Source organism: Sus scrofa, chromosome 3 (genome assembly GCF_000003025.6).
Source record: "Sus scrofa isolate TJ Tabasco breed Duroc chromosome 3, Sscrofa11.1, whole genome shotgun sequence".
Classification (NCBI taxonomy): Eukaryota; Metazoa; Chordata; class Mammalia; order Artiodactyla; family Suidae; genus Sus; species Sus scrofa.
Genome location: NC_010445.4, coordinates 5977492 through 6004116, shown reverse-complemented (window position 1 = coordinate 6004116; position 26625 = coordinate 5977492). Strand labels below are relative to the sequence as shown.

At 53.0% G+C, this 26625-nt stretch overlaps 1 protein-coding gene across 15 annotated transcripts in view; it reads right to left on the bottom strand.

The window, feature by feature from the left end:
- Nucleotides 1-26625, bottom strand: part of TRRAP (transformation/transcription domain associated protein) — a 126139-nt gene that overhangs the window by 25227 nt on the left and 74287 nt on the right. For all 15 annotated transcript variants that reach the window (XR_002342234.1, XR_002342233.1, XM_021086097.1 and 12 more), the window contains 19 exons: nucleotides 26167-26373; nucleotides 24846-25004; nucleotides 24606-24740; nucleotides 23429-23539; nucleotides 22044-22190; nucleotides 19833-20046; nucleotides 18953-19078; nucleotides 15937-16083; nucleotides 15059-15258; nucleotides 14339-14460; nucleotides 13856-14069; nucleotides 11880-12059; nucleotides 9479-9625; nucleotides 8277-8396; nucleotides 7780-8067; nucleotides 7509-7646; nucleotides 6473-6585; nucleotides 5911-6046; nucleotides 2075-2266 (listed from right to left, as the gene is read on the bottom strand). Coding sequence is in view for 13 of the 15 variants with exons in the window: in XM_021086097.1 (XP_020941756.1) it covers nucleotides 2075-2266; nucleotides 5911-6046; nucleotides 6473-6585; nucleotides 7509-7646; nucleotides 7780-8067; nucleotides 8277-8396; nucleotides 9479-9625; nucleotides 11880-12059; nucleotides 13856-14069; nucleotides 14339-14460; nucleotides 15059-15258; nucleotides 15937-16083; nucleotides 18953-19078; nucleotides 19833-20046; nucleotides 22044-22190; nucleotides 23429-23539; nucleotides 24606-24740; nucleotides 24846-25004; nucleotides 26167-26373 (3096 nt within the window). In the remaining 2 variants the exon portion in view is untranslated. The remainder of the gene's footprint in view (nucleotides 1-2074; nucleotides 2267-5910; nucleotides 6047-6472; nucleotides 6586-7508; nucleotides 7647-7779; nucleotides 8068-8276; nucleotides 8397-9478; nucleotides 9626-11879; nucleotides 12060-13855; nucleotides 14070-14338; nucleotides 14461-15058; nucleotides 15259-15936; nucleotides 16084-18952; nucleotides 19079-19832; nucleotides 20047-22043; nucleotides 22191-23428; nucleotides 23540-24605; nucleotides 24741-24845; nucleotides 25005-26166; nucleotides 26374-26625) is intronic.

The following is a 26625-nucleotide window of genomic DNA, read 5'->3' as shown; positions in this document are numbered from 1 at the left end:
AGTTCTGCGAAGTTGGCACTGACCACTTTCCCCGTGTGCCTGCGGCGGTAATGAAGCAGTGGAACTTCAGAGTCCCTTCCTCCGCGACCCTGGACAATCCACTGCAGCAACCTGACAGTCAAGTCAGGCTCACGCTCTACCACGGGGCTTGGATTCTGTGTTTCTTCTAGATTAGCACTCGATCCAGGAACCCGGGATTCACGTTTTCAGTGCACCAAAGGGGTGCACTGACCACCCAGGATCCATCAAAACTCCGAGGCCTAAGAATCAGTCAGATGGGAATGTCACTGAGGAAAAGCGCCGAGAGTCTTCCCATCACTGATCTTTTTTTGGGTGGTGGTTGGAAGAGCAGGGGGGACAAACACATCTGTGGTTCAAAATACGTATTTTAAAACTTAATAAAACACAATAGTATCTTTTGGAATTAGGCATCATTTGGAGTTCCCGTCGTGGTGCAGTGGTTAACGAATCTGACTGGGAACCATGAGGTTTCAGGTTCGGTCCCCGGCCTTGCTCAGTGGGTTAAGAATCCGGTGTTGCCCTGAGCTGTGGGGTACGTTACAGACGCGGCCTGGATCCTGCGTTGCTGTGGATCTGGCGCAGGCCGGTGGCTATAGCTCCCGTTAGACCTAGCCTGGGTACCTCCACATGCCTCGAGAGCGGCCACAGAAAAGGCAAAAAGACCAAAAAAAAAAAAAAAAAAAAATTAGGCGTCATTTTAACATTACTAAGTCTGTGCTGTCTAAGACTTTCAGCTACTGGCTGACAGTGCTCCTGGGAGGAGGAAACCATCCCTCTAAATGAGCCCGCCGTTGTCATCAAGCTACTCAGCCAACATTTACCGAGTATCTACCATGACCAAGGTAGTGGAAAAGAAATAAAGCTACCTTTCATTTCATTTCCAAAATACTCAATCAGAGTTGTCTGAAACACTGCATTTTCTTCGCTATGCTTTGAATACATCACTACACTTTAATGTCTACTTGCTCACAGCCGGGATTCGTAATACTTAATCCTTCATTCGAGTCCGTCGTTCACAGCATTTCCTGCACTGACACCTCTTCCCACGTTCATGCAATGACTTTGTTCCTAAGAGTTACAACATGCAACCTAGCTTTGCACTTTTAGAGAATACGAAGGAAAACACCCACTTTAAATAAAAAAAGCTTTAGAATATTTTAAAAATCTAGATTAGAGACGTTCTATATCTGCAAAATAATATAACCTTAGCGCACACCTTAAGAAAACGCCAAAAATAACAGACACAAAAAGGAAGCATAACATCTATCATAACAAAGTAAATGACTGCTTCAATGACTAGTGGTTCAAATACGACAAGATAATCAAAGTATATTAATAAGCAACTACGTACTTTAAAAAACCTGTAAAAAACTGTACGATCAAAATCAACATTCCAGTTTAAGTCTTAAAACTACTCTTTTCAGAGGAACAAAAAGTAGGACCATCCTGAATTACTGATTCACATCGGCCTAGAGTTTTACTCATACAGTAACATCGGGAGCCGCTCCGTGCCAGGTACCAGACAGAAGAGGACAAAAGCCGGCACCGCCCCTGCTGAGCGCGTGCAGCGCGCATGGACACAGGAGCTGGGGGGAGGGAAGACGTCCCTTCTGTAGAGGGCGGTGTGTGCGGGGAAGAGACCCAGAGATTCAAGCCACTGAACGATGTGGTGCAGCGGAAGCCGTCAGAAACCGTGAAGACGACACACAGAGCAGCCAGCTGCAGTGCTGAGCCTCAGAGGAGGAGAGACCTTTGGACTGAACGGGGCCTCACACTGGAGGTGGTGCAGTGGGCCTTAAAGACGCCTGGAGCAAAAACGAAAATCCCCAGAATCACCCCCGAGGCTGCCTGCTGTCACTTGAGCCCCCTGGAAGCAGCAAGAGTGGGAAGCAGCCTTTCGGCCCCTCCATTCCAGCGCTGGCCTTTGCTCCACTGAGGGTGAGGTCACATGGAAAGACCAAGTGGAAGGAGGGCCCCCCCAGCCCACTGGGCACAGGGCCCCAAGCCTGGACCGGGGGCTCTGCTGGGAGGGGCCCCGGCGCTCTGCACCCACCTGGAGAAGGGGCGTGTGCACGTGCGACACCACGTGGGGCAGCCGCCGCCACTCACGGATGGCCAGGCTGCTGGCCATTTCCACCAGGCGCTCGATGAAGCTGAGCTGCTGCTCCTCGGGGTGGCAGATGGCCAGGTATCCACGGTACATATTCACCTTCCAAGCCATCTCCTTCGGACAGCTTACTTCTACCTGGAGGTGAAGAACACGGCACAGGAGGTGATGGGGAAACTTCCTCACAGGCGAAGAGTCAGATCTGGCTGCTAGGGAAGCAGTGAAGAGGAATCAAGCTATTTACACAGACACTTCTTTCCTCTTGAAAAGCCAGGCATTTGGATTTTTTCCAGATACTCTCCCTTCCCAAATACCAGCGAGCAGCCGAGCTCTCTAGCTACAAAAGCATGCCACAGGGCCCTTGTGCTAAGCTCGCCGAGAGTCCCAAGAAGGAGGAAACGGATCGACACTGTTAAGACAGACCAACTCAACAACCTACGAGGTCAGCCACTGAATTTTCCAGGTATTAAGTCTGTGTCCATCTCCACTCTGATAAGTATCAGTGTAATTTTGAGTTTTTTCCAATTCGCATTGCTATGCTGGGAAATCCATCTCACTTGCTCCACGTAAGGAAGCAGAAGGCAGCGACTCGGGCTTATGAGAGCGACTGCATGAACAGTCAGAACCTTTACTGTCATTTACAAGCTGCGCTTTCTCATCCACTATAAAAAGCCCCCGGCTCCCTCCGGGTGATCAGTTCTACTAGGGAGCTCAGAGCCGGCAGGCCCCCTCCCCTGGGCCCTATGCCCTCCGCTGCAGGTGCAGCTCAGGGCCGGGCGGAGGCTCCGGGTGCGCCCCCCACCTCGTGGAGACAGCTTCAGCGCTCACTGCATCTCATCGGTCTTACAGTGTACCTCACAAGGGCCATGCTGCTGTGTGTCCCGGCGACGTGAGAGCGGCCGCGGAGATACCAGTGCCGTCTCACACCAAGGTGACACCTCGCCCTGCCTTCTGACATCTGACCTTCAGAGCACATTCACCTTCACAGGCCCTCCTGATCTCAGGAACCCCATGGTGAAGGACTTCAGGAAGGCAAATCTGAGAACACGGCTGCTTCTCACATGATTTTCCAAAACAACACCTAAAATCTCACATTTTCTGGACTTAACCTTATTTAAGATGTGCTTTTTGTCAATCATAAACCCATCCTCTGTAACAGTAACAACAAAGGCATCTCTTCCAATTTTCCCTCCACTGAAAAAAATTATCCATTAAATCAAACCAAGAAAAGTACTACTGTAACCAGCTCTATAATCACAACACAAAGAAAAAAACAAAATTAAGTTGGAATTTCCGCTGTGATACAGTGGGTTAAAAATCCGCTGCAGTGGCTAGGGTCTCTGCAGAGTCACAGGTTCGATCCCTGGCCTGGCCCAGTGGGTTAAAGGATCTGGCATTGCTCCAGCTCCACTCTAGGTCGAAGCTATGGCTCAGATTCAAACCCTGGCTCAGAACTTCCACAGGCCAAGGGTGTGGCTATAAAAAAAAAAAAAAAGTAACTATTTTTAAAAAATGTTTCAAATGTAAACCAACTATAATGGAAAAAATAAAAATAATTTTAAAAAAATTTTAAAAAATGTTTTTCAATACTGATAAATGAGTAAATAATTTAGCACTATCAAGATCATTTGAAAATAACTTACTGCAGATCACCCAGGATGCTTATTAATACACTTTGAGCTTCTCTTTTTTTTTTTTTTCTCATCAGTAAGTGCCTTACAATTCTGGGGAGAACTGGGAGTTCCCATTGTGGCTCAGTGGTGATGAACCAGACCAGTAACCATGAGGATGCGGCTTAATTCCTCGGATCCCACATTACTGTGGTGTAGGCTGGCAGCTATAACTGACTGGACCCCTAGCCTGGGAACTTCCATATGCCACAGGTGAGAACCTAAAAAGCAAAAAAAAAAAAAGGCGAAAAAAAAATGGGGAAAAATAATCAAGACTTTGTAAAAGAATGTGTCAGACCCATGGACAGTACGATACTGCATATATCCAACTGAAGGAAAACTCAGAAAGGAGAAAAAAGAAAATGCTAGTGTGAACGATAAATACTTACACACTTAAAATACAGCAAAACCTCTATGAGAATAAAGAAAGCTGAACTGTAAATGCAACCTATCAGCCAAGTATTTGTTTTTGTTTCTATGTAAGGGATGGGTTATTTCTGAGTGACCCAGACTCCCCGCATCAGACAAGCCGTCCCCGGATCCCAACCTCAAAGCCCAGACCCTGGGCTCTATAACCACGCGGGAGTTAATGGTTAATGACTATTTCAGTTCTTCCATCTTTTGCATTTTGTTTAAAAAGTGGCAGAGATGAAATAAACCTGGGAGGAGTTCCCGTCGTAGCGCAGTGGTTAACGAATCCGACTAGGAACCATGAGGTTGCGGGTTCGATCCCTGCCCTTGCTCAGTGGGTTCAGGATCCAGCGTTGCTGAGAGCTGTGGTGTAGGTCGCAGACGCGGCTTGGATCCCGCATTGCTGTGGCTCTGGCGTAGGCTGGCAGCTACAGCTCCGATTGGACCCCTAGCCTGGGAACTTCCATATGCCGCGGGAGTGGTCCAAGAAATGGCAAAAAGACCAAAAAAAAAAAAAGAAAAGAAAGAAAGAAAGAAAGAAATAAGCCTGGGAGCCACAATACAAGTTAAAACTTCAGGTTGAACATTTCAAAGAAAGTAGCCTATAATCTCAATGTGCTTTTCCTTTTTTTAGTAACGCCAGATCCTTAACCCACTGAGCAAGGCCGGGGATCAAACCCGCAACCTCATGGTTCTTAGTCGGATTCGTTAACCACTGCGCCACAACAGGAACTCCAATCTCAATGTGCTTTTGAGTCTCCACTTTAAGAAAAAGAGGAAAATCACTGGTACGACTGTAAATAAACCCCTCACTGGGTAAAGGGGAGGAGGTGAGAAGGTGAGAACAGGACAATGGTGTAAATCCCTAAACCCCGTCACGTGGACACCACACAAAAAAGGTCAAAAACTGAAGAGCAGTAGCAAAGAAAAGGGGCCGAGGGAGAAAATGAGAGAAGGGCAGAGATGCAGGAATGAACCAAGAGCAACAGGACCGGCTGCGCCCCGAGGGCCCAGGGCGGTGAGGATGCTGTGCCGTGTGCGGGGTTCGGACGACAGAGCCGCACCTCTGGTGCAGGGCTTCCGACGCCCGACAGAGGCTTCCCAGGGAAGCGGGCGCTGTACCTCTGTGCCCGCTCTCCCACTGTGAGACCTCCTCTGGATGGAGTTTAGTTTCTGAAATTGTGGAGCTCAACCAAGCGGATGACTCAACTTCACTTACACCACATTATCGTCACTTCTGTAACACAAGGTGTGTTTTAAATAAATAGGATACCGTCTTCATGCAACAAACTTGGTGACAGCAGCTACCGTCCAGGCCCTGGGCTGTCCCTACGCCTGCAGCGCTTCCCCAACCACCTCCAGAACTGCCTCTCATGTCCGCATTCCTCCAGACATTATTAATTTGTTTTCTCCCAGAATTCAAGGTCTCCACAGCTGAGGTTCTTACTGTAACCGAATGATGCCCTAAGACTTAAGTTGTAATTTCGCTGAACTCAGGGAGGGACGTTAGGGATGACCAAGACAACTCTTGCCTCCCGAGAGCTACGTTCCATCTGCCAAGGCGGCCAGCTTGCGGTCAGTGACGGCAAGTCTCTGGAGATGCACGGCTTCGACGAAAGGGTCCCCTCGGCTATGAAGACCACAGCTCGAGCGTGGCCCAGTCACCAGGGGAGGCGGGAGGGCCTCCCTGCAGGGTCTTACCTGCACCAGCGCCTCCTTCATGGCCGTCCAGTTGGACACCCGCCAAGCACACTCCAGGACGAGGTAAGGGTTGATGTGGCCCTTAGACTGGCCGTACTCTGTCAAGGCTTCCCACTGGTTCAACTCCTTGGAGCACCTACAGACAAGGGATTTGGGGCTAAAGCTCAGTGACCACACCACAGATTCTGAAAGGGCGGGGGGCAGGATTTTAAGGCATTTACTTCCACTCCAGAGAAGGCTGGGCTTCAGTGGTGCTCCAGGGCAGTGAACGACAAGCCCACCAAGGAGCTGCCCGCAGCCCCCGGGCCGAAGCAGCAAGAACCACCCCCTCCCAAGTGGGGACCTAAGCACGGGAGCTGGTGGAGACCCCGCAGTCATTTACTGCCTCCATCAGGCTCTCAATTACCCAAGACTCCACAGCTGTCTGCAGATTTCTGTTTGTGCCTTTCTTTGTGGGCCATAAAAGTAGCAAAGGCCCCTCTTAAAGACATCATGAGAATATTTCAGAGACTGTGCGTTGGTTCCCTCAGCTGATTCCTGAACGTATCACCACTCAGCTCACCGAATCCAGTGATCCTCCCAAAGCTGGTATTCCGGGAAAATGGCAGGGGACGCGTTGCTTCTCTCATGCTCTTTTTTGGCTTTATCCATTGCCTTCTCATACGATTCTTGAGCCTAAAAATGTTAAGAATGCTTTCCAACTGCTGTTTAACTAGAAACTCTTGCAGGACCATTGTTCAATTATTTAGGACAAGCGGGGTCACAGACCCAGGAGCATCTCGAGCTCTTCGCCAAGATCATCCGACACACACGAGTGTCCCCTCCCAGCACACAGAGTGCGGAGGGGAGGGTGCCTGACCCCCGCCCCACCCAGGGCGGGGGTGGGGGGAGACTGCCCACAGCCTGGTGCCCATCGCCAGCCTTCAGTCCTGAGAGCAGGGCCACAGCCACGCCTGTGCTTCCGGAGCTTCCGTGGCTCAGTGTCCTACATAGGGCTGTGACCAAACCTCTAACAGGGACCACACCACAGTGAGAGGACACAAGCATGAGGATTAAAATTTCCAACTCATCACAATCCACCTACCACTTCCCACAGGACCAACAAATGCAGCTAAAAACATCCACATGAGCAACCAGCAGGTAAGGACTCAGGACTGAGCTTTAAAGATGCTCACATCATAGCTCTATCTCTCTTAAGTTGAGACTTCAATCCAAGAGCTTTTATGTGTAGGATAAATAAACGCTTCAGATTAAAACACTGAACTTCTTCATTTTATTTTACTTTCTTTTCTTTTTTTTTTTTTTTTTTGCGTTTTTTAGGGCTGTACCCATGGCATATGGAGGTTCCCAGGTAGGGGGTGGAATAGGAGCTGTAGCTGCCAGCCTACACCACAGCAATGCCAGATCCTTAACCCACGGAGCAAGACCAGGGATCGAACCTGCATCCTCATGGATACGAGTCAGATTCGTTTCCGCTGAGCCACAAAGGGAACTCCTGAACTTTTGTAAGCATGAACTGACTCGAGGACGTGATATGAAGAACCCTCCTATCGGCCTTTCACTAACCAGGCGACCCAGACACAGGCCCGAAGCGCTACCTGCTCAAAGAACCCGTGCTGCTCGTAGGCGATGGCTGTCGCCGTCTCTGAGTACTTGCAGCGCTTCTGCCACAAGCCCGCCCACATGTCTTCCTCTTGTAACAAGGAGTAGAGTTCAGCAAGGGAATCCAGAATCTCCTGAAAACACAGATGGTGGGTTCTGAGGGCCCGTGACCACAGAGCAGCCTCATGGTGCCGTCATTTAATTTCTGGAGGCCGTGACGATGTCACCAGCAGGGGAGAGGTAACTAGCAGGACAGGGGAGCCTCACCTGCTGAGGGGGCGTTATGCTCTCCTGCTCATAAAATTCCGAGGTTTGCTTCGGCTTAATCTGCAGACTCAGACCTTTTTCAAAAGCCTGGTGCTCGAGCATCAAGGTGGAGCGGAACCAGAGGTTGTGGGTCTTCCCCAGGTACTTGAGGACGCAGGGCCGGATGGGGATGGGGGGGACGCACTGGGACATGGCCTCCACGAAGCAGTTGAGCGCGCTGGGCTGGCAGTCCCGCTGCACCTGGTGGCTGCCGCTGCACAGGAAGGGGCTGATCTCGCCCGCCAGAGCCTGCAGCCAAGGAGCGTGTTAGCCAGGGTCCCTGGTCAAACGTCAGCGAGTCCTGACTCCCTCGCACGGCATCGGGGCGCTTCTGATCATTCACTCTCAGATAAGGGTGGTTTCCGCAGCCTTTACGCGGAATCACGACGCCCTTTCACAGACACGTATCGAAAGCTAAAATTCTATTTTTCAAAAGAGGATTTAAACAAGACACTCACATGCTGCTGTCTGTCAGACAGAATTTTCCACAACCTGGGAAAAAGCTGCACCCACGTCTTTTCGGCCAGCGTGGTGGAGATGTGGCAGAGCTGGACGAAGGCGCTGAGCAGGGCGCCCGTCTACGGAGAAAAAGATGGGTGAAGCCAGGCACGGGCCGGCTGGAAATCCTGCCCCCGGGTGCCTCTCACGCCCCTGCTCAGGAGACACGGCTGCCCCGCACTTGGCCTGCGGCCAGACCTGAAGAAAGCTCATGCAAGGGACAGGCGGCTTCCCGGGCGCGCTGAGAGCTGCGCGCAGGCGGGGGGAGGGCTCGGCAGTGACGGGCCTCCACGTCTCGACCCCCGAGAGCATGCCCCAGCCTACGGACCCCTCGCGGGAGAGACGCATGAACACAACGCTGATGCGCCAAGTGCCCCAAAGGCGCGCAGGGGCCCGCAAAGCAGAGGCGGCCGCACACTCGTATGAGCCAAGCTATCCACCAAGGGGTCTCAAGCTGAAGAACAAGTGGAGACCCGCCCAAGTTCAGTCTCTGCAACTGACAGTGGACAGGAGGAGAGGTGATGGGAGGGGACAGGACTGGGCCAGAAGGCCCCAGGAACGCGACAGGAGCTGGGAACGGGAAGCACAAAGGGGCACCCGAACTCCACAGAGGTGTGCGATTTTTGTCAACAGCTCTGCTGTTTTTGGAACATGAGTTTCCTATGAACAGCCAGGTTTCTAGCTGCCTGTAGCCCAGCTCCCCACACGGCATCAAGCAGCCGGCGCAGAGGGGCTCGGGGACACGCTCGCCAGGGCGCTGCAGGTCCTGCCGCCCCCAAGCCAGAGATGCAGGCCACAGGCCGATGCTGTCCTTTTCAGCCAACAGCAGACGTGACGTCATAGCCACGTCACTATTAAGAATGTGCAGACCAAGGATACAAGCATTCCAAGGAAACGGGTGACAACATTTGAGTGAAGAATACTCTGAATTTGCTACTCAGGCTGCCCCATGAGGAAGACAGTGATGAAACGAGCCTGGCGGACCTCACGAGGCTGCTCCCCTCCCCCCGGGTCAGGGTGGCAGGTGCTAAGCACTCGTGACCACAGACCTGCCCACAGCAATGCTCTTCTCAGCCCTGAAGCGGGGCTTCCATAGGCTCTGGACTGCTCACAACATACGGAGGTTCCGAGGGAACCACGACCCCCCCCCACCTGCACAGACCTTCACTTCCCGGAGTGTATCCAGAAACTTGTCGTGTCTGTTGGTTAACATATGCAGCTGGTTTCCAATGTCCTTTTCAGAAAGTTCTTTGGTTTTGGGTGTGCTGGTCTGATCTCCTGGGGCTAGTTCAATATCTATCTCTACATCCTAAAAAACAAAAACAAACAAGGTCAAATAGATAAAGAAAATTGACAACCACAACTTTTTTTTTTTTTTGCTTTTTGCATTTTCTAGGGCCACTCCTGAGGCATATAGAGGTTCCCAGGCTAGGGGTCTAATCGGAGTCACAGCCACCGGCCTACGCCAGAGCCACAGCAACTCGGGATCCAAACTCTGTCTACAACCTACACCACAGCTCACGGCAACGGCAGATCCTTAACCCACTGAGCAAGGCCAGGGATCGAACCCACAACCTCACGGCTCCCGGTTGTATTCATTAACCACTGCGCCACGACGGGAACTCTGACAACCACAACTCTTTAAACTTCTTGTTACATTTTTGGCACGTAAAATTTTCATCTCCTCAAAGTTCAATCCTGAATTGTAAAACAAACAACGAGCAGGTTAAATTCGATCAGACCCGTTTCTCTTTCTTTCTTAAGTGACACTATAAAAATGTCACCGTTTTGCTTTTACCTTTGGATTATGGAAGGAAAGAAGCACAACTTTAAGTAGTAAAAATAATGAAGATTATTAGGAACTAAAGCCTCCCACTCCTCAAAATGCAATACAGCTGCCTGGCTGCCCGGCTCATCGAGATCAAGACTACTGCCAGCGTCCACGCACAGAGTCTTGTTGGCACAGTGTTTTACACAACTCAGTCCCCAAAAAGAATGACTCTGCCATCTGTCTAAAGCGTTTGGGAAGTCAGTCAAAACCAGTCATCAAACTTGGCTCTAAGTCAAGTTACCAACCACTTGGAGTGTGCCCTTGAAAACGCAGAAGAACCACTCCAAAAGGGGCAAGTTACTTCAGGCAGATTACAGAAAGAAAAAAAGATATCACCAAATGTCTCGGGCTTATCAATTGCCAAAGGAGGGACATTTTAAATTCTTTGTTAATAAAATAAGTAGGTATCTCACATTCAGGAGAGGGTACCATCTACCCCTTTTAGAGCAAAGAGGGACTCCCCCTTCTAAGCCGAGAGGCTGTCTTCTAAAACCCAACACTCCAGGCAGACAGAACAACTTCCCAGGGCCGACAACCTAAAGGAAACAGCTGAAAGGTCGAGTCCGTAGTGGTGTCAGCCACTCCCCCACCGAGAGCTGAGAGCCACGGGACGGCTCCTGGCTCCGCAGCTGCCCTGCCAGGACAAGGCACAGATGTTCGCAGGAGGCTGCTTGTGGAAGCAGCTGGGGCCTCGGTTCCTTCACGACAGATGTCACCTTGGAGCAGTGCTGTGTCATACAACACGGGCTACCCTAACTTGGAAAAGTCACCAACAGTCAAGTACACCCTACCGGCAGTACTAGTCCATGAGAAAGTCCCTACCCAAACTCAGTGGGGGAGTTCCCGTCGCGGCTCAGTGGTAACATACTCAACTAGTAGTATCCATGAGGACGCGGGCTCAATCCCTGGCCCCGCTCAGTGGGTTAAGGATCCGGCGTTGCTGTGAGCTGTGATGTGGGTCGAAGATGTGGCTTGGATCCACTATCACTGTGGTGTAGGCCAGCAGCTGAAGCTCCAATCCAGCCCCTAGCCTGGGAACCTCCATATGCTGCACATGAGACCCTAGAAAAAAACCCGAAAACTGAATAGCCACACACAACACTCATCAACTCTATCTTTAAAAAAAATCAAACTGAATGAAATGGACAATGTGGCACATATTAAAAAAGAAAGAAATCTTGCTATTTGTGATGACATGTATGGACCTTGAGGATATCACGCCAAGTGAGATAAGTCACAAAGATAAATACGGACTGGTCTCTCTTGTGTGTAGCAGCTAAACGCACACACGCAAGCTCATACAGAGAACAGACTGGCGGCGGCCAAAGGCAGGGGCTGGGAGGTGGGCAACCCAAGCGCAGGGAGGCCAAGGGTACAGCCCCCAGTTCCGAGGCACAGGGATGCGACTTCACTTACTAACGCTGTCGCGCGTATCGGAAAGACACTCGCAAAGTAAACCTTCAGGTTCTCATCACGAGAAAAAAGATTCGGTGGCACCTTAGACGTTAACTACTGTGCTGCCTCGCAATATGCACACACATCAACTCATTACACTGTACAGCTGAAACCAACACGATGTCTGCGAAGTACACCTCGACGTGAAAAAGGGCAAGCGCCTCACTGGACAGAGGAACCACGTGGGGCACTTTCAGACAGAGACAGGTCTGACACGCTGTTCTCGCCCTACAGGGATCTGGGACTGCCGGAAGAGTCTCAGATCTCAGCCCGTTACCTCCTCCTTGGACTCGCTGTTCTCCCGCTCCCGAGGCTCCTGCTTGACGTGCGTGACCATGGCGAAGGCGGCGCGGTCGTGGCTGTCGGCCAGGTTGATGACGTTGGTGATGGACGGCAGCATGGCTCCTTGGCAGCTCGTTCCGATGGGCGTGCTCTTCTCACACACGGCCAACAGGAGCTGGACGCGGGGTTGGGGAGGGGGGAGACGGGCACTCGGCTATGTGACCCGTTAACCTCCAGTCACCCCGACCAGTGCCCACACGCTGGCCGCCCCGGCCCCGCTCGCTCCACACCCCTCCGCGCCTGCAGGCGGCGGCCAGAGCTCTCCCCAGACGCCCTGCTCAGGGCCCCCCACCTCTCCCTGCCCGGCCCTCTGCGAGGGTCTCCCACCCAGGGACACTGACGCCTCTGGCTCCTCCTTCCACCCCCCTTCTCTCTCACCTCCAGCATCACCGGACCTGCCAGCATCCCCTCCTGCCCGGACACCACGTCCTGAGGCAGCCTGACCTGCTCTCCGCAAACCCACTTCTTGCACAAGCTGACCTCAGCGCTGCCCTGCCTGCACCACCAGCTGCTTTCCACAGCCCACGGGGACAGCACCAGCTCCTTAGGGGGGCTCATGGGCCTCCTGTAACCCAACACTCCCCACCCGTGAGCAGCCCCCCAGCCTAGACTATTCCCCACACCCCGGCCTCGCGCTCACGGCCCCAACCCAGCCACCCTTGCACTCTTTAGGCAACTATTACGAGACCCCCACCAGGAGCTGTGTGAGGCCCTGGAGACCCGGTTGTTAACCGCACAGAGATGGTGCCCCCGCCCAGGAGGAGCCCAAGTGCCAGAGGGAAGGAAAACCAACTGCGCCACATCCATGGGCACATGCTGTGAGGACGCAGCCAGGAATGGGCAGGCCGACCGAGACCCCGAGGGCCCGCGGAAGCGCGGGGGCCAGGAGGGTGCCCGGGTGAGAACATGAGAGGCGGGCGAGGCTGGGGAGTGACGAGCGGGGGCCGGCGGGGCGGCGTGGGGCTGGGGAGCGGGGAGGCTGACAGGCGCCACGTCCCGAGGGACACCATCTGCTTCCCTCTATCAGGATACTTGCGCCACGACACAAAAACTGCGGCGGCAGGAGGGGAGGTGGGTGAATGTTAAGGACACCCTTCCCGTTGTCCCATGTGTGGGGACAGTGCGGAGAGGAGGCTCACGAAAGCGGGGGAAGGAAAGCAGGCGGGTGTCTGGCTGCGCCCCTCAGCCCGTGGCAGCCGCTGTGCAGCCTGCTGGCTTGTGCGCCTTTGCTCCTCCTCCACCCAGGGCTTGGCACCTACAGCAATGCCCAAGTCTCCCGAGAGAACGAAGAGTAAGTCGGAGCGCCTGCTGCGCTGGCGTCAGCAAAGCTCCAGACAGTGCAGGTCACGGCACTGAGAAAATGCACATTCAGCACCCCTGGAGAGAGGCTAACAGGCCCTCACTGAAAGCAGGGCCACAACTCCCTTGCCTGGCCTCCGAGAGAATCCCGCCGCCCTACCTCATTAGACAAAGCAGCCTGGTGACCTGGTTTCAGTCATTCCAGGCAAGCAGACGAGAGTTACCGGCATGGCATCGGTAACCCGCCCTTGGAAACTGAGCACGCCTGGTGCAGTATGTTGGCGATTAAGCCCGAGAGTGAAGGAGGCAAACGGGAAAACGCAAGTCTCCCCACAATTCCGTGAGAAACATCAAAACATCCGACCTGCCATCCGCTGAAGCGGCCCGACTGCTCACACAGGCCTTCGCCTCCAGCACCCGGACTCCTACACGCAGGGCTTGGAGCCCACTGCTCGGCCAGGCTGGGCTGGCCTGCCTGCTCTCCTTTTTGCCTTATATCTGTTTTCCTTCTACTCGAGGTTAAAGCAGTCTTAGGGTGGGCTTTCTGATCGACCTTTGTGCCTGTGGACACACACACCTCCTGGCACCGACAGTGAGCGGGGCGCGACCTACCTCGATGCACTGCTTGATCCAGAAGTGGTTCCCCATGGCCTCCCAGTTCTGGGAGCAGGTCACGTACAGCAGGCGCTCGTAGACACGACGCTTCATAGAGTTGTCAAAAACCTCAAAAAACTTGGCCCTGATGAGCGGCTGGGCACAGCGCAGCCCTGAGAGAAAGGCAGGCTCGAGCTTTGCGGTCAGCTCGCTGCCAGACAGCGTCTCGTCCCTGGAACGGAAGGAAGCGCTAAGCCAGGGGGGACTCCTCAGGCCGTGAGCAAATGAGCAGCGGACAAGTGGACACCAACTCTCCAAAACGCCACTGTGACGGCCACGAGCAGCTCCTAAATCGTCACAGGCCGCCCTACTGCGATTTAGAATTTACACGACTGTTTTGTAAATTTATACAATGAGAAGATTAAAAAGTTGCATTACTGGCTGGTCGGAGAGCACACTGGGGACCCCCAGAGGCCGCATCTGATTAACTACTGTGATTACCTGTAGACGTAGTTAACAAGGTCTAAAAACTGGGCGTTTAGTTCAAGGTCTTCTGGAAAACGCTTTTCTATGTAGGTCATCATTTTCACAAGCAGAATGGACTTCTCCCGGAGAGTCGGTGTCTGCACAAATTTGTTTTTTCAAAGAAAAGTTCCGTTACTTCTATTTGAACAAAGACAGTTCCCTAAGTACTGTGACTGCTCCACTAACATTCAAGCACCTCTAACTTTGTCAGGTAAAGTAAAAACAAAGTCATTTCTAAACACAAAAAGCAAAGGTGGTTCTTTGGATGAAGACCAAGACAAGCACCAACGTATCTGCCTCGGGCCACAGCGCACTCGGGACAGAAAGCAAACAAACTGTGAAACCAATCACAAGTTTGCAAGCATCTTCCTAAATTTAAGTAACAGTCCCTTGTTGTGTTTTGTTTTTTTTCCCTGGTCTACCTCCACCACCAGAAAAGACTACCAAATAAGGTTCATCTAACATTTTAACAGAAATAAAACCACATTAAGCGACCCATTATCTCAAGTTTCTGTTTAGAATCTGGTAAGCCTCGTAAGAACTATTGTCTTAAAAAAGATCCTGTGCATGCAAATACGGGAGGAAAAAATGTTTTGCCCAAGAACTTGCAGGCGCGCTCAGAAAGCCATGCCTGGATTTTCTTCCACACCCAAGGAGGACCAGCTGGCCAAAGCACAGGCCCTCTGCCCGGCCCACCTGATTGGCTGCCATTGGAGAGTTATTTTTAACCCACTCTTCCACGATCTTCACCACCGCCCGGAGGATTTTGGCGTCCGGGGACTTTTCGATGAGGGAGGTCAGGATGGCCTGAACGAAGTTCTTCCGCATCTCCACGCTCATCACGGCCAGGCGCGTCTTCACCAGCTCCAGGCTCAGCATCACCAGCTCGCTGGTTCCTGCCCGAGCAGAGACAGAGCACGGCCGTCGGCGTCTGCAAACCTGCCTGGGCAGACGCCCAGCCACTCGGGCGGCTGGGCACAACGGCTTCTGCCCACGCCCTCCCCACGTTCCTCAGCAACTAGAGCTCTGAGGCGGGAAGGGCCTCGATGGCCTTCCTGCTGCGACTCCACCCGCCAGGGGGACCCTGGAAGAGCCTCCGCGCGGGGCAGGCAGCCAGCGGGGCTGAGGGAGCAGGCTCCACCCAGGCAGGCAGCCCCGAAGTCACACGCATGGCACCCGGGCTCTGAGGGGTGTCTGGCAGAGGTGGCAGCCACAGCTGCCGTCCCCACACCAACACAGCACCTGACTCCCGGAGCCCACGGCCCAGGTCGGGAACCCGCAACTAATACTCCTCCAAAAATAACAGCTCCCATGCAGCAGTCTCCGTTTTACGGCAACTTCGCTAGAACACGCTCATCCAGCGATGACTGTTCCGCATAAACGTCCACCCAGTTGACAATTTTCTTCACCCCCACACCCACGAATTTTAAAAGCAGTGAGAAGCGACTCTCACTTTGGTTTTCAATACAACGCTCAGAGCCTCTGTGGTGAGGGCGAACGATAATGAACCGCACGGAACCCACAGGCGGTCTCGCGGCCGCCACTCTAGGTGTTCTAGGGACCCAGCCCGGCACCTGAGGTGGCTTCGGTGCTGCCCGCCGCGGCCTGCGGGTTCAGGTGCTCGCGGACCATCTTCTGCAGGGAGCGCATGAAGACGGAGATGAGCCTGTCGATGTAGCTCGGGTTGTTGCTGCAGGCGGACTTGAGGATCATCAGGGTCCCTGGAAGGCAGCAAGGCCGGGCCGCTGAGCCAAGTCTTACCACACGCACAACAGCACAGAGTTTAACCCACTCAAAACAGGCCAGACTGGGAGGTCCTGCCGCGGCACAGCGGGTTAAGAATCCAACTGCAGCGGCCGGAACTGCTACGGAGGCCCGGGTTCCACCCCTGGCCAGGGGCGGGGGGTTAAAGGATCCAGGGCCAGCTGTGGTGTAGGGAGTCAGTCCCCGGCCTGGGAACGTTCATATGCTGCAGGTATGGCCACTAAAAAACAAACAAAAAGCCCCCAAAAAACCTAGGCAGAAAGGTGCCATTTCTGACAAAAGCACAGTCTCATCAACTATCAGTACTAAGTTGACCCTCTCACAAGCCAGGTTTGACCCGCACGAGTCCACGTACACGTGGCTTTTCTCCAATAGTGGCGACCACAGAGCTCTTCGCCCCGAGGGTGGCTGACCCCGGGGACGAGGGCCGGGGGACGCGAGGTACCAGGTGCAACGAGGCCACTCTACCTCGTGCGACAATCCTCCACTTCACAGGGTCAGTGCCCCCGGTCCCGCGCTGCTCAAGAGCCAGCCGTACAGGCCATCTGAAAGCGTGCAAGGTGGATCCCTGAGCAACCAACACCCCCACCGCTACCCACACAGTCAAAAACTCAAGTACAGCTTCCTTGAAAGTAAAGGAACTGATAAAAAAAGACTCAGTCCCTGGGCAGGAAGCTGAAACAGTCTGGACAGAGTCACAACTCAAACCCTAGTTCTTTCCAGTCCACATTCTGCGCTCTCTAGGCAAACACCAACTCCCTCCACACTGACGCAAAGATCTATAAGATGAAGACACAGGTACTCTGTTTGCGGATAAAAAGCCATGTATGAGTGAACCTGCACAGGTCAAACCCCTGCTGTTCGGGTCAACTGTGCTACGTTGCCCTCACTCCCAATTCCTTTATTCGACGTTGTTATTCTTAGGGCTGCACCTGCGGCATGGAGAGGGTCCTGGGCTCGAGGTCCAATGGGAGCTGCAGCTGCCGGCCAACACCACAGCCTCACCACCACCAGACCCCAGCCTTGTCCGCAACCTACACCACGGCAACGCCAAATCCTTTAACCCACGGAGCAAGGCCAGGGATCACAGCTACGTCCTCATGAATGCGAATCGGATTCTTAGCCCATTGAGCCACAGCAGGACCTCCTCACTCCTACGTCTTGGTTCAAGATCAGCACCATCAGGCGTGAGAACTGATCTTTGTGCCCCAGCAGAGACCACATTCTTACTTTCAGTCCTGGATTTCATCGTTAGTTCTGGCAAACCACCCTAAGTAAACACCAGTAAAAATCAGCCAAACATTAAAACATATACATTGAGCACGTGAAAGAAAATTTTTTCTTTCCTAACCGGCACTTTTATAAAACTTGATCCTGACCTACACATTAAATTTCAGGTTTCTATTCAAGGCTCACATCACAGAATAATAAGGGGTATTTATTTGCCATTTACAGCAGTGTCATCCCAGATGTGAACAACTCCAGGCTCGCTCTGTTAGAAGGTGGATTCTCAGTAGAGCAGGGGACGTGTGACCAGTCTGGGCGCAGGACCCCGATGAGGATAAACACGGGGGCGTCCCCTGGCCCATCCGGGCTGCTGTGCTGTCCTCTACTGAGCAGAGGTCAGGAACCCGGGCTGGCTCTCCAGGCCTCGTGCTGAGGCTGCCCCTGGCCTGCTGCCCTCGGAGACAGCAAGCTCACCGAGCTGGGCTCACCATGGTAACTAAGTTCACCTGGCTCCCGAATTGCAGAGCAAGTAGCAAGAGCTTGAAGAGTAGGAAATGAGAAAATAACGTATTTCATCTGTAAACTTATATACAAGTGTTTGCACAACAAGCACTATTTGTTTCGTGTTTACAAACGTGTATAGAAAAACACACACACCAAAATGCTTAGAGTGATTATTACTAGAGAGGTTTATACGTATTTTTCTCCTTCATTTATATTTGCAAAGTTTTCTTTTTTTCTTTTTTGCTTTTTTTAGGACCACACCTACAGCATTTGGAGGTTCCCAGGCTAGGGGTTGAATCGGAGCTGCAGCTGCCAGCTACACAACAGCCACAGCAATACCCGATCCGAGCTGTGTCTGAGACCTACACCACAGCTCACAACAACACAGCAACACTGGATCCTTAACCCACTGAGGCCAGGGATCAAACCCGCGTCCTCATGGATACGAGTCTGATTCATTACTGTTAAGCCATGATGGGAACTCCAATGTTTTTCAAAGTTTTTTGCAATGAACATGAAACAAAGGAGAAAAACCTTTCAGGGTTGACACCCCAAAGCCTGATCCTACACGTTGGGGTGAGTGTCACTAAAAGCACAGGAAGCAGCTACACATTTGGCTCCTGGGGACGCGTATGCCAATGTCATCCGGTTGCCCGAATTACCAGAGAAACCAGCTGGGTTTCAGCTGGGGCAGCCAGAGGCCCACCAAGTAGACAGGGACTAGCGCCGGTCTGGTGAGCAGCTTGCTGGCCAGCGCACACGCTGCGAAAGGCAGCAATTCTGCACACTTGTGTCTGCTACAGCAGCACCCGCGTTTAGGGTAAAACTCTGTCAGCAGGATCCGCGCAACACGGGACAACTGCCCTCATAACCACATCCCGCATCTGAGGTTGAGGCAGGAGCAACGGCTGGGGTTGGCAGGGTGGAGTAAGGGCCAGTCACCTCCAAGACCGCAGGGAACCGTGGCCCTGTGTGTGCCAGGCCACCGGCAGACATTTGAACCATGCGTCGGCTGGAAGCCCCGCCTGATGCCGGTGAGCAGAGAGGTGGGTGCCAGGCTGAACCGCTGCTGGGAAAACCACGGCAGACACTCACCAAAGAGCTGGGAGGGGTTGGCGTTGGTGGCCTTCTCGTAGTTGGTGAGGCCTTCATAGATGACCTTTCCCACCGCCGCGTAGAGGCACTCCAGCTCCTCGTATTTGGAGGCCACGCTCGACGTACCTGAAAACAGAGCGGAGCCTGGGCTCTGCCACCTGGCTGTGGGCCGTCGCCTCTCCTCGGGCCAGCAGGAGAGCTCTGCCTGCCTGCGACCTGCGGGGACTGGCACGAGCACCTCTCCCACCGCAGGGTGTGGGTCCCACTCTCTGGAGCGTGGCGACTGCCTTCCACCCCGCCGAGCCTCACAGAACACACTCTAAATGCAGCTCTTTGACTGATGGGTTGGTTTGCTTTTTAGGACTGCAGGCGCGGCACATGCAGGTTCCCAGGCTAGGGGCCAATGGGAGCTGCAGCTGCCAGCCTACACCACAGCCACGGCAACTCTCAGTGGGCTAAGCCCTCCTTAACCCACTGAGCAAGGCAGGGATAGAACCTGCATCTTCATGAACACTAGTAGGGTTCATTTCCGCTGAGCCATAATGGGAACTGCCTGTTCTTTCTAATACGCCCCAGCTATGTGTCGCCTGTTCAACATCTGAGAAAATACTCCAATGTAACTTCCTTTTAATACCTCAAGAAAACGGCACTGAGGGCTGCTGAGAAACCGCATCTCCAAAGGAGACAAAAAACGTCATGCAAAGAGTGCTGCGGTTATGTTTTTACGTCAACTTTTTAAAAAGACAGTTGGAAGGTGCGAGGAAAAGGGAGCTAACGAGACGCTCAGTCCCGTCACCGGAGGACGAGCAGTCCTGAGTCACAAGCCGTGTGTCCGCCCGCCCCCCGCAGAGAGCAAAGCACCAGGGCAAAAGTCGCGTACTTGGCTCTGTTGGGAAAATACTCATGAGGCGAGAGAGGAGGCTGTGCACGGCTCGCAACACTTTGGTGTTTCCGCACGTCATGCAGGCCGCGATCCCACGCTGCAGGGGTTTGAAGCTGCTCAGGATGGCTGGAGACTGGAGGACAGTGAGCAAGAAGCTCAGCACCTCCAGCCCCGTGCAAATGTTCCCATAGTTGACTTGATTAGGCTGCTCCTGGAATGGAGAACAGAGGCCACACACGGGTGAGATTGACGTGCAGTCAACTGTAGAAACATCTTAATCAAGAGAATTAAAACCACGGGCCGTGAAGCAAGCACCTGGAAGTAAAATTAAAAAAAACACTGAAGGGGAGTTCCCGTTGTGGCGCAGTGGTTAACGAATCCGACTAGGAACCATGAGGTTGAGGGTTCAGTCCCTGCCCTTGCTCAGTGGGTTAAGGATCCAGTGTTGCCCTGAGCTGCGGTGTAGGTTGCAGACGCGGCTCGGATCCTGCGCTGTTGTGGCTCTGACATAGGCCGACGGCCACAACTCCGACTGGACCCCTAGCCTGGGAACCTCCATATGCCGCAGGAGCGGCCCAAGAAATGGCAGAAAGACAAAAAAACAAACAAAAACAAACCACTGAAGGAGTTCCCTTCGCGGCACAGCAGAAATGGATCCTACTAGGAATCACGAGGTTGCAGGTTCGATCCCTGGCCTCGCTCAGTGGGTTAAGGATCTGGCATTGCCGTGAGCTGTGGTGGAGGCCGGCAGCTACAGCTCTGATTGGACCCCTAGACTGGGAACCTCCCTATGATGTGGGCGCGGCCCTAAAAAAACCAAAAAACCCACTGAAGAATGAACACATCAGACATATAAACATTCACCATGTTTTATGAATATAGTAGTAGGATTTCATAGTGTTCCTTTTAATAAAATGGCTTTATTTAGTCAAACTTCCTTTTAAAAACTCATGGAAAGTATTAATAGTCAACATTAAATACTACTAAAATTCTGAAAATCACTCATGTCTGGTTTAAAAAAGGCAATTATTGCAATGAACTTTGCTTTTCTCCTCTCATGGTTTTAGTGAAAACTTAAAACATCCTCCCCAAGGACTCGTCTGCAGATGCGCTGCGTGCACACGCTGAGCTGGGGGGCAGGAGCTTCCACGTCCTGCAGATTACGGGGAAAGGCAGGGAGTCACATGAGCCTAACATACTGCGCTCTGAAAAAACGTCAGCCGATGAACTGGCTGAGCTCACTTCAACTGCGACCGTATTTCACAGGAAAATAATGCGACCTTTCAAAGAGAAAAAGAGGAAAAAAAATCTGCAGATGATCCAGAAATTAAGCATTAAGCCAGAATCAAAGCCAAGTGCTGCAACCTAAAGGGGCCTATTACCACTATTCTTGTAACACAGGCAACCTTTACAACATTTCGAACAACTCAAGCAACAGTGCTCATCCCTGGAGCACAAAACAACACACGCTTAGAAGAGATCTTACAGTCCTGAGACTGAAAGCCTTCACATCTCATCACAGAACCAGACAAACTCGACAGTGTCCCAGTAATGAAATGGGTCGGGCAGGAGGAAAGCTGCTGCGACCTCCAGAAAAGGATAGGACTGTGGTTTTTACAGAAGCCGAAACAAAACACCCACCATATAATAAGCATCGGGGGCTGTCTCTTATTACCTGACGATACAGCGCAATGCCCACGATTCAATCTGTTTTAAAAATTAAAGTTTATTTTAAAGGTTGTTGCCTAAGTCAATTAAAAATGTCTACTCCACGCCAGCAGGGAGGTCAGTTTAACAAATGAGTCTGTGCAAGGCAAGAGAACTATTCTGTTTCCACACTCCCACTGTTTGGGGCTGGAGGTGAGAGCTCCAGTGTTGTTTTGTTTTTGTCTTTTTGCCATTTCTAGGGCTGCTCCCGCGGCACATGGAGGTTCCCGGGCTGGGGGTCTAATAGAAGCCGTAGCTGCTGGCCTACGCCAGAGCCACAGCCACGCGGGATCCGAGCCGCGGCTTCGACCTACACCACAGCTCATGGCAATGCCGGATCCTTAACCCACTGAGCCATGACGGGAACTCCGAGAGCTCAAGTTTTACACCGCTTTCTGTGGTTATCAGCTAGCAGCCAGGAGAGCAGGTGGAGGGGGTCCTAACTGCCACGAGCATGGACACGGGGTGGCCGCCCGCCCGTCCCAAGGGCCTCGCACCCACCACGCTCATCAGCAGCTTGTCGAACCACTGCAGTTTAAGCTCCGACTTGGACCACATGTCTGGTCTCAAGGCCGTCTTCAGGAGAGTCACGCAGCGGCGGGACAGCACCTCCCCAGGAGACCCCGCAGTGTTGGTGTTGTCGTTGACCTGGAAATTCAGTCACAGTCAAGCCCGTGGTTCCGGGCACGTGTGCCCACAGTGCCCCTCGCCCACCCGCCCGCCCCAGCGTGCCACCTCACGGCCACCTCCTTTCCCACCTGACTTAACGCAGCCGTCTCTGCTGCCCCTGGGACCCCCCTTCTCCCTCGTGGTGGGTTAGTGGTGATTTGTACTCATTTGTGCGATTCATCGACCAGCGTCAGGAGGCCCCGGAGAGCAGAGCCAGAGCGCCTCCCCCCGGGGCCTCCCCGGCTGTGGCCAGCCAGGGGCAGCACACAAAGGGACCGTTTTCAGGACCTGGAAGGCCCTCGGTACTGACGCGAGATATACTACTTTAATAATTATAAAAACTACTTTGTAAAGAAAATGTCATTTACAGTATTTTTTTTTTTTGAAACATAAAAATGGAAAGTGTCAGGATTCCTTGGAGGCCTAAGGGGCTAAGGATTCAGCATCACATGGCTATGATTCAGGTTTGATCCCTGGCCCAGGAACTTTTGCATGCCATGGGCGCAGCCATGAAAAGTTCCAGAAATTAATTCCCAACAATTCCATGAAAGTGTATTATCGATATGAATAGTAAATAAGTGCGAGTTATAAAAACAAAACCATGACTAAATCTTGTCCACAGTTCGTGTAGCTTAGATCAGTCCCAACACCTTTATGACAATGCTAACGCCAAAGGCAATTTGCCCAAGATCCCTGAAGTGCCATGTTTCAACAACACCAGCATGCTATTAATTATAAAATGTACCGTTATCTTATCACTGTTGAAAAAAAAAATCTTTTTAAAAATCCTACTGTAAGACAGGCAAATTTCAGAAATATTAGCATGTTAGGAGCAAATGGAGGAGTTCCCACTGGGGCACAGTGGGCGAAAACTCCGGCAAAGCGGCCTGAGTTGCTGTGGAGGCATGGGTTTGATCTCTGACAAGCTCAGTGGCTTCAAGGATCCAGCACTGTTGCACCTATGGTGGTGACTGCAGCTGCGACTCAGATTTAATCCCTGGCCTGGGAACTTCCATATGCTGTGGGTGCAGTCATAGAATTTTTAAAAAAGAAAGAAAAGGAAACAAACGGAATTTGGTATGAAAGGAACAAAGCTAGCTCTCAGACCTTGATTTGTCTATTTCTTTTTTGATAAACTGTGGTCGTCAAAGCCACTGGCGTCTACCAGCAGCTTTCCTTCCGAAGGATCCCTGACCTACGACAGGCAGATACGACACCTGACAGGCCACTCGGATGAGGAAGTTCACCACGGTATCCGTGTGCTGCTTGTCAATGGGCTTGGCGAGCAGGGAGTCCGCACCCGGCAGAGACTGGCTCCGTCCAAACACCTGAGCACAGAGGGGAGCTCTCAGCAGCGCCCCCTCCCCAGGGCACGCCGCCCCTCCCCAAGGCAAACCCCCCCTCCCCAAGGCAAACCCCTTCTGGGCAGGGGGGACACCACAGGCAAGTGTGGTCTCCCAGGAGTCGGGGGCTCAAGACAAAGGGAAGCAGGAGCAGGAAGGGCGGGGCAACACGAGGCAGAGAGGAAGCGGGCCCTGAGCAGGGGACACTGCTCCAGGAGGAGAGACCAGAGCCGCCAAGGCCTGCGGGAGTGCAGAGCCAAGCGTTTCCAGCGCGGAGGGGAGGCCCACGTGGCTGCAGCCTGAGCACTCGGTGCAGGACAGCAAGGCCATCACAGGGCTCAGAGGCACAGTCAAGGCCAAGGCAGGGCTTGGGGAGGGCGAGGACAGTCTGACTCAACTCCTTTTATTTTCAAAGGATCATGATATGCCAGAAGTTAGGGAAACAAAAGAAGTCACATAGCCTTCGCCCAGCATCCCCAGCCTAAACTCTGAAAAGAAAGTGAACCACGGAGTCAAGGGGCTAAAAGCGGAAGGGGCGAGAGGACCCAGAGCTGCTTTCACAGGTCCAGGCGAGCAACGGCGGGGGCGGACCCTGACGGCAGGGAGGAGAGGAGGGGGTGCAGGGAGGGGAGAAGGCAGGGGATGTTTGTAGCTGGGAGGACAGCCCTAGACCAGACACATGTAGAGAGGTAAATGGACAAACCGCAGATGGGGCCGGCTCTCTCTTCCAAGCACAGGGTGGACATAGGAGCACAGGCAGTGGAAGAACTGGGAGGGCTGGCGGGGTGGAGGTTCCACCCCAGGCCCTCGAACAAGGGAGGACACACCACGGGCACGTGTTCTCAATCACAATTCAACTCCAAGGGGAGCAGGGCCGAGTGAGTGAGGTGGCGGGGTCGCCAGCTGTGGGCGCAGCCTCTGCAGCTGGCTCGCTGGCACGGCTCGAGCACTCAGCCCATGTGCCAAATTTGTGGGAGAAGTGGCCAAACTTGCACAAGGAAGCACAGAACCTGTGCAAGCAGGCTCCGAGGTGTGTGCGTGGGGCTCTTACTGCGCTGATGGCGCCTGTCGCCGTCCGGAAGCGTTTCACCTCCTGTGCAGAGTCCACAGACAGACCTCTTTTGATGGAAGACGAGACAGAATTGACTCCTTCTCCACTTGAATTTGGGTCCATATCTGAGTCCGGCTTAAAAACACACAAATCCGCTTGACTTTACCGACTGGTTTCCAGGGAGGAGGAGGAGGAGGAACAGAGGCAGGGATGACGGGGGTGGGGGGCCAGCACCCCTACCTGCTGGTCCTTGATCCTCTGCAGCTCCCACTTGATGACGACCTCAGACAGGTCCACGGCCAGCCGCCTCTGCTCGATGGTGACACTGGGCGTGAAGCCCAGCCTCTGCATGGCACTGACCATGTGCTGCACCAGGTGGTGCCGCACGGGGTAGTACACCTGCCGGCGGGGGGCTGGGGTCAGCCAGGGACGCTGCACACGCCCCGGCACATGCACGCACACGCACACCCTGTCTCAGCCCCCACACGCACGACCCAACCTCCTGCTCAAGATTTCTCAACTGTAACTTGAGCCAGGAAATGCCCGCCACCTTCTGGATCCGAGTCTACCCCCCTCTCCCCCAGCGAGTCCTGACATGAGAGCCTTTTTTTAGGGCCGTCTTCAGAAGACACTGCAACACCGACTGCTCTGTAGGTAGGCAGGTGTGATGTGTATCAAACTTTAGACCTGATGAAACAAGGAGCTTTCGCCTCAATCCTCTCTCCAAAATCTACCAGAAATATTCACATATGAAAAGTCCAACAAAGTGGTGACTTGGTTACAGGGCAGGAGGTGCCAGTAACTCCTTCCAGCCAAGTTAACCAAGTCCAGAGTTAATGCTGACACCTCCCACATAAAAGAACAACTCATCTGTATTCACGGACAAACAAGCACAGCCAACGGGCGCTAGGGCGCCCATCCTCGAAAAAACGGAAAATCCATATAATTTTTCAGTCAGCCCTCTGTACCCACGGTTCCACATCCATGGATTCCATGAATTGCAGCTGTACTGATACAGCAGCATGGATTCACTGCAAAGCATCTGCAGGAGTTCCCGTCGTGGCTCAGCGGCAACGAACCCGACTATCCATGAGAACACAGGATCAATCTAGCTTCACACAGAGGGTTAAGGATCCTACTGAGCTGTGGTATAGGTCACAGACGCAGCTCAGATCCCACACCGCTGTGGCTGAGGTGCAGACCGATGGCTACAGCTCTGATTCGACCCCTAGAGCCTGGGAACTTCCATATGCCTCAGGTGCAGCCCTAAAAAAGAAAAAAAAAAAAAACTGCAGACAAGTGGACCCACACAGTTCAAACCCCTGTGGCACAAGAGGTCAACTGTACCTTCAAGAAAAATGCAACATCAGAAAGCAGCACAGACCTGGGACACAGTCTCTCAACTACAGCCATTTCCAGGTCAACAAGTCTATACACACATGCTGATCAATGGATCAGAAACACCTTGACCGGCGAAAATGAAAGACGGGCAAAACCTCAAAGCAAAGGCCTGAAAACGTACTTGCTCTGAAGCCCTGCACCCTAACCAGCCCTCACACACCTTAAAATGCTGCACGATCAAATGCAGGATGTGCACCAGCTGGGGCACCGTGTGCCCCTCCTCCACGATGATCTTCCTCGTCCAGTGCGTCAGCATCTGGTGCCCGTCCTCCATCCGGGCGGGCACGGCCGGGGTCAAAATGGCCATGGCCTGCCGGACAATGGCTCGAGCTTCCATTGCATGGGCCTTGAGCAGACTGTGAAAGACCTAAGAGAGGGCAGAAATTCCCACCATCACCTAGAACCAGGGCATGGGAGCGCTGCAGAACAATTCCTAGAAAGTTCCTTGGGGCTTCTGTATTAGGAAACAACACCGTTACTTCCTCTCTCATTACGTTTTGATCGAGTACATTCACGCTTGTGTTTTCTGAGCACCTACTATGCGCCGGTGCTAGATGAGGATGCAGCACACGCAGCAGAGTGAGACCCAGCTCCCCCGCCTAACAAGCAGGAAGTCAGC